The sequence below is a fragment of the Thunnus thynnus genome, chromosome 13 (genome assembly GCF_963924715.1).
Source record: "Thunnus thynnus chromosome 13, fThuThy2.1, whole genome shotgun sequence".
Taxonomy (NCBI): Eukaryota; Metazoa; Chordata; class Actinopteri; order Scombriformes; family Scombridae; genus Thunnus; species Thunnus thynnus.
The window spans coordinates 7,599,803-7,613,598 of NC_089529.1; the positions used below are offsets into that span (position 1 = coordinate 7,599,803).

A 13,796-nucleotide genomic window follows, 5' to 3' on the forward strand; every position below is an offset into this window, starting at 1 on the left:
AAAAGCTGAACCACAAAGTACATGAGATGGTTACATTTCATTTCAATTTATCTGTCAGTGGTATGTACAGACAATCATCTGGACATGTAAAAGTTAAGCCTCCTCCAGCACAGTATTTTTCACACCAATTTGGGGACCTGTAAAACCAAACAGCCACTTGTCTGCCTCATATGGGTAACTAAACTGAAATACAATTTATAGTTATGTAACTTCTATACATGTAAGCTACTGTGAGTTACCTAATTGAAAATATTCTTAAATCTTTAAAGAAAGCTAATAGAAAAACGCACTCCACGTCAGTAGATAGCGCCTGTTGATTTGTAAAGAAAAGACAAGAAGAAGACACAGAAGTTTTGTGACATGCAGGAAATTTATATATGAAAACAAAAATAGGGTGGGTGGAGGACAAGGTTAAAACTAGAATGTGGAGACAGTGTTGAAGGGAGAAAGTGATTACTTATTTTTTGAGGACAACTGGACTGGAAGGAAGGTTTTAAAATAAATGGACGCTGAGGGAGAATTAAACCTGAAGGTGGCAGTAATGCGACGTGATGGATGGCAAAAAAAAAAAAAAAACTCACAGAAGAAGAAGAAGAAGACACCGAAGCGGAAGAGACGTGGCACATAAACAGAGAGAGGAAGGAAGCAGCTACCTGTAAGTTTACTGATGACAGCTTCTGGAGCCTCCTTCCATGTGAATTTGACCAGCAAGCTTAAATGACAGTCATACAACAATACCAGAAGCGAACGGGACTTGATTAAAGTCTATGTGACAGGTGACGTATAATTATTAATCGTTTGCGTAAGAAGCTGCTAGCTAAGTTAGCCTGTTAGCGTTACTGATAACTTCCAGCTAAACTAGCAGCTAATGCTGCTATCAGGAGGTGTTGCCGATGACAAGACGGAGTAGATAGTGCTTAAATATAAAGTGAGAGCAGAAAACTGACCCACGACCTCCTGAAATGTGTGTGATAACTTATGTCAAGATAGTATAAACCACAACATTAGGCTCTGTAATTTACAGCTAAGGAAGTACAAATCACGTCAGCAGACAGAATGAGTAGCACCTAGAGCTATGTGTCATTGATAACAAATGATGGAATTAGTTACAGGGCATGTTAACTCAGTAACCTGTCGATATTGATAATGTGATGATGATTTGACTGGGACAATATTACACGCACTCACCGCCCACTTCACTAGGTACACCTGTGCAATCTAATGCAACAGCTCTGCCATAAATTCTCCGTTACGAAGCTTATACATTTTCAGTGTTTGTTAACATTGTCAGAAATGATATAATTCTACTTTATGTTTATTATTGAGGTTGTAGTGGGTGGTGGTGGTGTACTGGAGTGCGATGCATTGATATTGAATGGTGTTCTTAATATTTTGTCCACTGTATATACTATCGTTAGCCATTAGAGACTGTGCCATCCGCCACTTGAGACATGACATTAGGGTGTCATTAGTAAAATAGATACAGTATGCTGAACATACACGAAGAGTATAACAAGTCTGTACACCAAGGAAAAAACAAAATATACAGTATGCAAAATCATGATGACCAAATCTCTGGTCTATATGTAATTTTGTATTGCAATATGTCAAGATGTACAGAGTTATGTAAAAATCAATTGAAATTGAAATTGATAGAATTACTAAACAAGAATACCTGTATTTTCCTTAAAAAAGCAAGTTAAATAACTGACAAACCAAGGTACTTCATCACATGGATGCAAAATTATCTTAACAAATACAATATGGCCCTAAAACAGTCCTTCTCATTGATTTGCAACATTGCCCACAATGTGCAAATATAACCAGAGATATGAATGACATAGATACTTGGTGTAAATGGTATAGCATAATCTCTTAACGGTTGACTCATTTATATCATCACATGGCATGTATTGACATATCATATCCTTATACTGACATATCAACATATCCTCAAGCCATAATATGTGACCTATATGAAACATGTTCACATTGTGATTTTTATTGCTTATATAATTATTTCCCCATCCACATGGTCACTATTTATGATTATCTTTAAAATGACTGATGTGACATAAAAATTGAACACAACGAACAACACTCTGAAGTTTAAACCCTTCTCATGACTTTTTATTCAAAATATTGGGAAAGTGAGGAAGTAAATCAAAAATATGCCAACAGCCAGTGTGTCAGGGTAAATTTCAGGCTGTCAAGAAAAAGCAAAGAGATTAAGTTATGTTAATTTTCGCGTCTATTGTGTGTGCAAAAATAAACATACCTAAAGTCTGTATTAGAAAAACATTAGCCCCAGGATAAATACATTTAGTGTCAATGTCACATGCTTTTGCCATTAAATGAAGACACTCTTCTTGAGTTGACACCTTGGCAAAAATAAATTAGGATTTGTACTTTTGTTTGTTATGGCTTCTGCTCACTTTAAACACGACAGTTTGTAAGTCACAGAAGGATGAGAAATCAGAAGGATTTTTTTTGTATGTTCATCCATAACAAACCTGTATTTATTTATTTGTTTGTCCTCAACACAACACAGGTGGAAATGGGTCTCTGCAAGTGTCCGAAGAGAAAGGTGACCAATTTATTCTGCTTTGAACATCGCGTAAATGTATGCGAACATTGCCTAGTCTCCAACCACAACAAGGTCAGTAGGTGAACAAATATCACATGATTTATTAATGTACAAAACCTGTAACATATTTTGATCACATAGAAATTCTATATCTCCTCTTGCCGCCCTTTAGTGTATCGTGCAGTCATATCTGCAATGGCTCCAGGACAGCGATTACAACCCAAACTGCACTCTGTGTAATAATCCACTTAGTGCTCAAGACACTGTCAGACTCGTCTGCTATGGTAAGTTTTATTCATTAGGAACTTATTGGAAATTCATGGTCACATGTGTCAAACAAATCCACTGCTGTTTAAAGGATCCATTCAACCAATTAAAGAAAAATTCACTTACCCCTAGTCATATCTAGAGATGGATATTGTTTTGGTTTTATTTGCTGAGGAGTTAAGAGAGACCTCTGCCACCACCTGAATACAATAGAGATCAATGGATTTGTTTGTTGTGCTCACAGCATTGAAAATGACATTTCAGTAACTCAAATACATTATAAGTACATTATACAACATCCTTACTGTACTATGTGCATCCCACACCTGTTGCTGTGACGAGAAAATGTTTTCTTTCTTCTTCCACAGATGTGTTCCACTGGGCTTGTCTTAATAACTTGGCATCTCGGCTGCCCCTTCATACGGCTCCAGCAGGATACCAGTGTCCCAGCTGTCAGGGTCCAGTGTTCCCCCCTTCCAACCTGGCCAGCCCAATTGCTGATGTGCTGAAAGAACAGCTATCGTCTGTTAACTGGGCTAGAGCTGGTTTAGGACTGCCACTGGTAAGGGCCTGTTATTGTTGTACCTTGTTTGGTGATCTCACAACTATTAGACAGTATTCCTGAAAGCAAATCAAGTGAGAAGAAAATGCACATTCATGGCAGTGCTTTTTCTGGTTGTATTTATGCACAGATGTAATGTGCTCAGATATTTATAAAATGGGATTTCTGACTGACAGATTGAAGAGCCAATCGGAGTTCTTGAGGAGACCACAGCTAATGATGTCACTGACTATACTGACTGGTCAACATTTGATGGTGAGCCTATATGTTTAGTTCTCAGTAGATTACAATATGTGCATAATTATTAGAGATAGTTCTGCAGCCTTTTAAACAGTATTATTTAAGTAGTTTGATTTGTAGTGAAAGTCAACATATTATCTGCCATGATAGGCTCAAACCCTCTTTTTTTCTGTCCATGTTACAGCACAAGAACAAAGTAATGTTTACCCCAGCCACTCTTACAACACCAGCCTCGGCCCACCACCAAATGCTGTTTCACCCCCAGCACAGGAAGAGCTCGGAGGTCCTCGTAAAAATGGGGATCCAAATGCTCAGGAGCACTCTGTGATCAACTTTACTACTGCCACTACCTGTGACACAATTACAATACACACAGGTAAATTAGTGGAAAGCCCTCTGAACTGCTCTCTCTACCTGCTTTTAAAGAACAGCTTTGCCTTCCCTCAAACATTCAAAACAAAATTTAGGATCAGTTTTGTGCACATACTAAATATACTGTTTTACCTTCTTTGTTGGAAGACTAATTGGAGTGTTTGTTGTTATTCTCTAGCATCATCACCGAGAAAGATCTACGACACACGGGACACTGGTCACAGCTCTGTCACACAGATCGACTTTGACGACGACAAGTACCGGCGACGACCAGCGTTAAGTTGGTTTGCTCAAATTCTCAAGTTAGTATTCTGATCTCCTGAGGAATTTGAGCTTTCTTTGATTGCATTGTCACTAGTAATCAGTCACTATGGAAATGTTATTGTGATCTCTTATTCATTTATTTATTTATTTATTTCAGGAACCGCACAGGTGGAAAGCGGACATCTCTCTCCTGGAAGCAGCGGGTCTTTGTGCTTCTTCTTGTCGGAGTTCTGGGATTCTTCACGTTGATAATCGTTATGGCTAAACTTGGACGTGCCTCAGCTGGCTCAGACCCAAATTTAGATCCTCTCCTTAACCCCAACATCCGTGTGGGGAAAAACTGAAAACAAGTATTGATTCATTCCTTCTTTTCCTTTCTGTATTACACAACATAAGCCTGTGTAGAAAGAGCTGGAATGGGACTTTCCTATACACGGTTAGCCCAACAGAGGGAGCCGTTTACCCAACTTCAATGGAAAAGACAATAAGACACTACGCCTTTATTAGAGTGGAAGCAGCTCCTGGTTCCATTCGTTTCCATCAGGCAGTAGGAACATGCCAGGGCCCCTCAGACTATGAAAAAAAATCTCAACATTCAGGAGCTGTGATCCCAGCAAAGCAGCTTCCAAACTCCAAAGGTGTCCAAGGCTCGGTGCATATAGATGAAGAGTCCACTAATTGTTGCTTTGAATAGCTTTTGATGAAGCGGGGCAGTATTTATATTTACGTTCTGGCTAACATTGTCAGTGATCTTTGTAGGTTGTTTTTTTTTTTTTTTTTTTTTTACAAATTCAGTAGAAACTAAAGAAACACTGTTTCATCTTTTGCTGACATATGTGTAATGAGAAGCGTAACGTTCAGTAACGTTTGCACAATTCTAAACTGATTCTACTAAGGAGCAGTGACTGCTTCAGTCAGTTATGGAGTGGCCTTGTGCATTTCCACTTCAGAGAAGAGGTGGCCCTCAGAACTGGAGTCAGAAATACCCCACACATAATTAATACACAACTATTTATGGGTGTCTGCATTACTTCTAAAATTGAGTGCATTGCTTTTAGATTTGCCATACATACTGTATGTACATTTTCCTGCTGTTTTTTGACTGTCCATTAAATGGGAATACTACAGAGTTTCAGCATTTTAATGTTTTTTAAAGTCCATGATCCATTATCGATTGCTGTGCATTGCCAAAATCAAGAGTGAAGAATTTATGGGATGTCAGTTGTGTCTGCAGCTTCAGTGAGAATCAATTTTCTTTCTGAATAATGTTGTTATAAAACAAAATATGTATTTCTATTGCACATTTGAGTGCAATAAATATTTTGTTATTCCATTGCCCAGTTCTCCTAAAGCAGCTGATGGCCCTAAGCAGCTATCACAGACAGGTAGTTTTAGCTCTGTAGGGAGAAGAAAAATGATGCTCCAACACTCATCGTAATAATATACATGAATCGTTAAAGTGTTATACAATTGATTGAGATCTCACACAATATAGGCAGTGCTAAGCAATCTTTAAAGCAAAATTTGCACTAAAATGATGTATGAATACATAACTAGAACTGGAAGGGTGACAGCAAGTAACTTTATCTATTTACAGCATCTCACTGTGGAAAGACACTACATACATGCCTGTCTTCATAATAAAAGTTCACTTTCAAAGACAATGCTGTTCCTTATTTCAACATGTGGCAGAAAGAAATGACTGTTCCAGCAGGATGCATCAAACCCAGAGAACTGCTTTATTAAACATTTATTTTGTGCTTAATTTCTGTCATATCCCAGATGTAAAACAGTTCTTGCACACAGGATGAAGAATGGACTCTAAATACAGTTAATGTCACATGTCCAATTCTGCTCTGGAGACAAAGTTGGATATTAGATACTTGCGCTGAACATCATGTACTTTCACTCAGACTGAAAAAGAGGAGACAGACCTGCCTCATAGATAAAAACCTGATGAATGAACTCACTGTGGTGCTCAACCATGAAACCACTCTACAAATATTTTTCACACTACTCCCCCTGGTGGTGTATCCAGAGCTCAGGACCTCCTCAGTAATGTCCTATGGTCCTCGGTGAGGTCAATGTTAGTACAGAGACCAGAGTAAGGCTGTTTTTAAAACATCTTTCTATGTCTGCTTAAAAAAACAAACAGAATTAGGTCATTTTACTATTCATTCATTAAAATTAATCTTATCTTGTAATGTTCATGGAAATATAAATATTGTCTTGTGGGCATCATACTCGCATGAATTTGAGTTAGAACCCCAGAAAAGCATCTTTCTTATGGACATGGTTTAGATTTTCATACTGTATTTGTTTGTATTCATATTTCAAACCTCACTCATTGCCCATTAGTTTTTTTCTCTCTTTTGCTTTGTGTTTTCTGCCTTCTTATTGAATATTGTAATGTTTTTGTGGCGCATGGACATCCAAAATGAAAAACCTCGTCAGTCAAAGAATTAATAGCATTATCTTGCCTTAAACCCATTGTAGTCAACTTACAATTTAAATTCAAAGTCATTGTGGAAAGTTTGTTTTTCCAATATGGAAGATTCTCAGTGCGTTTAGTGCTGTATGGGTCTGTGCTGCTGTACTGCATGTATGATGCACTTCAGCAGAGGGTGGGTACATGTTGACCTATCCAAAACTTTCACCATATCACCACAACAACATTCCTAAATACTTTGGCAAGTGGCTGGAGAGCAACTAAATCACCAACTAAACCTTCTGAGAGTGAAATGGTGAGCTTCATCACCTGAGACAGAGATGTTGTTGACAAACCTTATAAAGTTATATTTTCTCCTCACATATTTTAAATTGTTTTACTGAAAGCTCTGTGGGGGAAAAAAAAGGCTTTAGTAAATAATTCTATATGACAGGGTGTCAGCATTTCAGTATGCAATCACTATACTGCATTCATTATTGGGCCCATGACTGTGAATGATAGATGACATACTGCATTATACGATGTAACTTTGTCACATGCTGTCCTTGAGAATCCTTGTAATAACCCCCTTCAAGTGTAGATCCTGCTGTTATAAATATTCACCAATATATCACGTGTTTGCATGTGAGTGTGTGTGTTAGCTGCATCATCTAACTTTCCATTGTGTTTGCCAAACAGTCACAGCAGTGGAGGTTTGCCATTGACTGTCAGTGGATCTGAGCCATATTCCATTGATGCAGGGAAAGCTGCCGGCGGTGGTGATGATTATGCACGCTGCAAAATTACAACGGGGACGACAGATCTGGCACTTGTACAGAGCACAGAGCTGTAGTTTGTCTTGTCTTATATTTCTCTTGATGTGTGAAAATAGTTCAAGTTATGAGTGGTTTAATATAACAGCATGATGTCTTATGGTGTAATTACTTTTGTCACTCTATTGGAATTCAATGTGTTTCTCAGTAACTTTGAGTTATTAGATTTCCCATTGCACTGACATAATAGGGACATCCTAATCAATAACTTCCCACTTTGTAGTTAACATGCATACCGCAGCATAGTTTGTCTGCACCTCTGTTCAATACTCATGACGACAATCATAAGTGGAAAAATGTTGAATCATCTTTGTGATGAGCTGTTGATATTTGGAGTGATTCATTTTATTTAATTTATTTAATTTGTGCTTAGAGTTCACCTCTCAGCTGTTTCTGCATTTGCTGGGGGCCAGTGTTTTATGGCTGATGCGGTGATCCTACAGTGGCTATTATGACATCAATATATCACTATTTATTCAAGGCATTTTCAAATAAAATATCATTAAAATATGCTGAGACTCTTATTCACTGGGTTTGATGAAATATTCGACATAACTATCATTCTGATTTCTTTAATCTTGCTACTGTTGTCTGAAGAGCAATGACAAGAAAGAAAAATGTTTTGTTTTTTTAAATAATAATCTCATATGATGAGAGTAATTAATAGAAATCGAAATGGAAATAAAATGAAATAAATATAAACACAAATAGTATATATAAATAAATAAATGACAGAATTTGGTTTGTATACAGTATATTGCTTTATAACATATGTAAAGTATGTATTGATCTGTTTGGTGTATTTGAATTTATGTATGTTCAGCACAATATGTTACTCATTAAAACTGGTGTTTTTAAAATACAAGCATACGCCATCATATACAGTATACAATACAGTTTAATACAGGTCAAAGTATCTGCATGCAATAACTGGCCCTTCTGTCATTGGATGGCATGGGAGTATAGATTGATGTGTGTGTGTGTATGTGTGTGTGTGTGTGTGTGTGTGTTTGTGTTTTCACACGTGCTTCCCTGTTCATTTAGAAGGCGCATCACACGGAGAGAGTCATTGCGTTTCTGGTACAAAGCATCAATGAACACCTCTGTCTGTGTCATTCCTGTGGCTTCTTTCAGAACGTAAGTACAGATATTTTCTCTATGGTAGATGTGTTAGTTACAGACAAATATCTGAGTCAATTCCTCTGTAGCTGTTCTCTCAACTAAAATAAACTTTCATTGGAACATTAGAACTTGTTTTGTAATGAAATGTTGGATAGTGTTACTTGTAACTTAACAAAGCTGCATTTGGGCAAAGAAATCTGCATGGGACTATTTTTTACAGTTGCCTTTTCATGGTATGCAGTGCTGCATTCACTCTTTTTTCACAAAAAATCTAATCTTTATTCATACTTTAGAGCAATTCAGAAATAATGTACATGAAACTGATCAGTAATCATGTTACTGGTGTAGTGAACCAGTATTATTATTATTATTGTCTATATTTAAACCCGAAAAATCATTAAGGGCTGGCCCTCATTTACAATGATGTCAAGCAACAATGACTTAAAAAAAAACCAAAATAATAAAAGATACACGATAAAAGAAAACAATCGATTAAAACAAGTATAAAAGTACAGTTAATAAAAGATACAAAAAACCAAATCAATTAAAACAGGTACAAACAGAAACAGAATGGTTTGTTATCATAGATTTAAATTGACCAAGCGTTACCAAAGTATTAATTTTTATGGTGCTTTGTAAAGGGTTCTGGGTGGTTGGGGCATAGAAACCAAAAGCAGATCTTCCAAGCTCGGTACAAACTCAAGGGACTTGGAGTGAAAGTCAGTCATTAGACTGAGTTTAATCAATCTAGCAAAGATGTGATGTAAGATGGCAGCTTCCCAATAAGGGCTTTGTAGATAAACAAATACATATGCCTATCACGTCTCTGAGACAGAGAAGACCATCCAACTTTTTCATACAGGATACAATGATGAGTGCTATAAACATCACAAGTAATAAACCTAAGAGCAAAATGATAAAAGCATCCAAAGACTTAAGAGTAGAGGCAGAGGCATGCCTATAAATCACATCATTATGATCCAAAACAGAGAGAAAAATAGCGTCAACAATCCTTTTCCTACAAAGAAGAGGAAAGTTGGTTCTATTTCTGTGCAAAAAAAACAAAACAAAACAATTATTTGTCATAATTTGTTGACAAGATTGTTTATATGAAATTTGTATCTGAATTTGTCATCTATCCAAATCCCAAGGTCTTTATATTCTATAACTCTCTCAATAATGAATCCTGTGACAGTGGAAATATGAAAGTTTTTGCTACCATTACTTCTAGCTCTGTATAATGACATACACTTAGTTTTATATGCATTAAATACAAATTTAAGATCATAAGTGTAGCTTGGAAAACGTCAAAGGAACTTTGTAGGTTCTCCACAGTTAGCCGAGCAGAGTTGGCAATACGATACAATATTGTATCATACGCACTTAAATGTGAATGACAGTTAGTTAAAGATGAAAAAATATTATTTATGTAAATTGTAAAAATTGTAAAAAGTTTAGTTTAATAAGTAATTTAATGTGTAATGACATTTTCATTATCATGTTTTTTCCTAATATATTGCAATTATTGTATGAATGAAAATGTGAGTATCGCTTTGTTTCCATTTTTCTCACATTAATTTTGTAGATGGATAAAAAAAAATAGTACACCAGCAGAAGACTGAATTATGTGACATGATTTTAAAGAAGGAAAATAATTTCCTCAGGGATCAATACTGTGCCAGTTTCTGTGGACGTCACTCAGCCGATGGAGAAATACTTCAGACCTTTACATCCTGATCAGGACAACAGAGGCGTCAAAGGTCAGAAGTCTGACATGTGTGACCATCAGGAGAAAGACCTCAAGCACAGAAAGACTGCAAAATCTCAACAAATGAAGCACCACCACCAAAATCAAGGCCATCGCCATCACCATTACCAGCACAAGTTACATCAGTCAGACGACAATGATAGCCCTGAGTAAGTTATGAAATTATTTCTCTATTATAACTATGTCTGTTCTCTCTTTCGTGTACGGAATATGTTGCTAATTTAAAATAGACCAAGATATTTAAACATTCTGTATTTATTTTGGTTTGATTTTACACATTAGTAGGATTAATTTAGCGGAGTATGTCCTTCTGAGTTCATTCATTTAATTTTGATTCATAAACTGCTGTTGTCATTGTCATGCCTTGTCTTGGTGTCCTGACTTTAAACACCCATGTTTTCTTTTTGAAATAGCACCCATTCAACAGCAGAGGAGAGCATTTTCAACGACCATCACACTGACCATCGACATCGGTTTGATAATGACAAGACTCGTGATTCTCATTCTCACCATAACCATCGCAAGCAAAACCATCGCCATGTTTCTCTGTCAGCAACGTCTTTTAGTTCCTCAGCTGGTTCCTCTTCATCCTCCTCTTCTTCTTCCTCTTCATCAACATCTTCCTCCCCCTCTTCTTCCTCCTCCTCTTCTTCCTCCTCCACTTCCTTCTCTTCCTCCACTTCAACATCTTCCTCTAGCCTGTCATCTGAGACCAGCAGTGAGTGTTCAGACAGAAATCCACTTAAGAAGCCTCAGCATTCACAGTCCTGTACTGACATTTCCGGGAAACACAAGTACTTTGAAGACGGAGATGATGCAGTCCCTTTGATAGATAAAAGAGGTCATCAACACAGGCTCCCTGCCAAACAGAAAAGAGAGAAAGGCAGGTCCTCTCACGGTGGCACTACTCATGGTACACAGAGGATTACAAGAGGCTCTGGAAAAGATGGAAGTTTCCGCAAAGCCAAATCAATGGAGGCTCTCAGCAGTCCCAGAGATAGAGAGGGGCATGGAAATGAGGATGAAGAAGAACAGGAGATGAGAAAAAATGAAGCCAAGAAGAATTTGATGAAGGAAAAAATGAAGTTTTCTGCCTTCCTTAATGAAATAACCCGGCAGGTGCTCAGCCCAATGAGACTCACCACTCTTGGGGTTACAGACGCTCAAACACCCGGCAGCCCAGGGCAGGCCACTGTTAGATCCAGTAAGGTCGACAGCAGCACTGAGAAATGCAGACAGCAGAGGAGTCGGCCTACCAGTGCAGACTCAGTTAGCTCCAGCAAGTACTCCCATACCAGCAAGCAGTCCCATACAAGCAAGCAGTCCGACTCTTCTCGACTATCTCACTCTAAATCTTTACACCACCATCATCACCGTTCAGCAGTCTCACCCCATGACATGTATCCTAGGCCTAAAAGCTGCACTGATATTAGCTGTTTGAAAGGACGTCACTCACGGTCTGAAAGTCCTCAGCATCATTCCCATTCACCCTCTTATAAGCACCACCACCGTCACCAAGGAGACCATCATACTCGTAGACATCATCATCACCATGATGACTGCAACAGCCCAAGTTATCACCATCACCACAGAGATCACCACAACACAAGTCGTCACCATCACCACGGACACCACCACAGTCCTGTCTATCATCATGAAGATCACCATTCCCCCACTTATCACCATGGTGAGCACTACAACACTTCTCATCCACACAGAGACCACCACAATACATCTCGTCACCATCACTATGGAGACCATCATCATGGAGACTGCTACAGCCCAACTCACGACCACGGAGAGCACCATAGTGCAACTCATCATCATCACCATGGGGACCATCATAGCCCTGCTCGTCACCATCACCATGGTGACCACCATGGCCATGCTCATCATCATCACCATGGAGACCACCATGGCCACGTTCCTCACCATGGAGATCATCACAACCCAGCTCATCATCATCATGGTCACCACAGCCCAACACATCACCATGGAGACCATCACAGTTCAGGACACCACCATCATAGCAAACGCCCAAACACTGAACACCCTACTACACCACATCACCATGGACACCACAGCCCAAGCAATGACCATGGAGATCACCACAACCCAACACATCACCATCACCATGGAGATCATGATGGCCTTGTGCAGCATCACAACTCTGGCCATCAGCATCACCATGGTGACCACCACAGTGAATCTCATCATTGTCACCATGGAGACCACCACAGTCCAGGCCATCAGCATCACCATGGAGACCACCATATTGAAGCTCATCAGCATCATCATGGAGACCACCATAGTGAAGCTCATCAGCATCATCATGGAGACCACCACAATCCAGGCCATCAGCATCAGCATGGAGATGACCAGAGTGAAGCTCATCAGCATCACCATGGAGACCACCACCATGAAGCTCATCATCATCACCATGGCGACCACCACAGTCCAGGCCATCAGCATCACCATGGAGACCACCACAATGAAGGTGATCAGCATCACCATGGAGACCATCACAGTCCACGCCATCAGTATCACCATGGAGAACACCATAGTGAAGTTCATCAGCATCACCATGGAGAACACCACAGTCCAGACCATCAGCATTACCATGGAGACCACCACCATGAAGCTCATCAGCATCATCATGGAGACCACCATAGTGACACTCATCAGCATCACCATGGAGAACACCACAGTCCAGGCGATCAGCATCACCATGGAGACCACCACCATGAAGCTCATCAGCATCATCATGGAGAACACCATAGTGAAGCTCATCAGCATCACCATGGAGACCACCACCATGAAGCTCATCAGCATCACCATGGAGAACACCACCATAGTGAAGCTCATCAGCATCACCATGGAGAACACCACCATAGTGAAGCTCATCAGCATCACCATGGAGACCACCACCATGAAGCTCATCAGCATCACCATGGAGACCACCACAGTCCAGGCCATCAGCATCACCATGGAGACCACCACCATGAAGCTCCTCAGCATCACCATGGAGATCACCACAGTCCAGGCCATCAGCATCACCATGGAGACCACCACAGTCCAGGCCATCAGCATCACCATGGAGATTACTATAGTACAAGTCATCACCAAATACATCACTCTGAATCACACCTGGACCAGCCCCACTCCAAAAACGATGATCTTGACCATGATGACCACCACACTCATTTAAGGAGGCACTCTGCTGACAGTCCGCCTCCATGCAGGAAGCTTGAGTCTCTTTCTAGCAACTCAGATTCACCCAGGAATACAAGCAGCACCTCCAGTCAAGAGAAGGAACAGACAAGCTTCACTGGCTCATCATTACATAAAGTATG

The 13,796-nt window shown here is 39.4% G+C and overlaps 2 protein-coding genes across 2 annotated transcripts; both read left to right on the forward strand.

The window, feature by feature from the left end:
* Positions 1-599: 599 nt before the first annotated feature.
* Positions 600-5,421, forward strand: zfpl1 (zinc finger protein-like 1). The gene is made up of 8 exons (XM_067607583.1): positions 600-776; positions 2,552-2,659; positions 2,760-2,871; positions 3,223-3,416; positions 3,593-3,671; positions 3,841-4,032; positions 4,207-4,330; positions 4,450-5,421. The coding sequence occupies exons 2-8, from the start codon at positions 2,558-2,560 to the stop codon at positions 4,634-4,636; spliced, it is 990 nt and encodes a 329-aa protein (XP_067463684.1). The 5' UTR covers positions 600-776; positions 2,552-2,557; the 3' UTR covers positions 4,637-5,421.
* Positions 5,422-10,380: 4,959 nt separating this feature from the next.
* Positions 10,381-13,651, forward strand: LOC137196272 (uncharacterized). The gene is made up of 3 exons (XM_067609142.1): positions 10,381-10,592; positions 10,857-11,843; positions 11,944-13,651. The coding sequence occupies exons 1-3, from the start codon at positions 10,381-10,383 to the stop codon at positions 13,649-13,651; spliced, it is 2,907 nt and encodes a 968-aa protein (XP_067465243.1).
* The last annotated feature ends 145 nt before the right edge of the window (positions 13,652-13,796 follow it).

Excerpts from the sequence above, each read along its gene's own strand:
- zfpl1 (XM_067607583.1), top strand. The coding sequence starts at position 2,558 with ATGGGTCTCTGCAAGTGTCCGAAGAGAAAGGTGACCAATTTATTCTGC. Across the intron at positions 2,660-2,759 it reads TAGTCTCCAACCACAACAAG|TGTATCGTGCAGTCATATCT; the intron begins GTCAGTAGGTGA and ends GCCGCCCTTTAG. Across the intron at positions 3,672-3,840 it reads TGACTGGTCAACATTTGATG|CACAAGAACAAAGTAATGTT; the intron begins GTGAGCCTATAT and ends TCCATGTTACAG.
- LOC137196272 (XM_067609142.1), top strand. The coding sequence starts at position 10,381 with ATGGAGAAATACTTCAGACCTTTACATCCTGATCAGGACAACAGAGGC. Across the intron at positions 10,593-10,856 it reads GACGACAATGATAGCCCTGA|CACCCATTCAACAGCAGAGG; the intron begins GTAAGTTATGAA and ends TTTTTGAAATAG. Across the intron at positions 11,844-11,943 it reads GCAGTCTCACCCCATGACAT|CACCACCACCGTCACCAAGG; the intron begins GTATCCTAGGCC and ends CCCTCTTATAAG.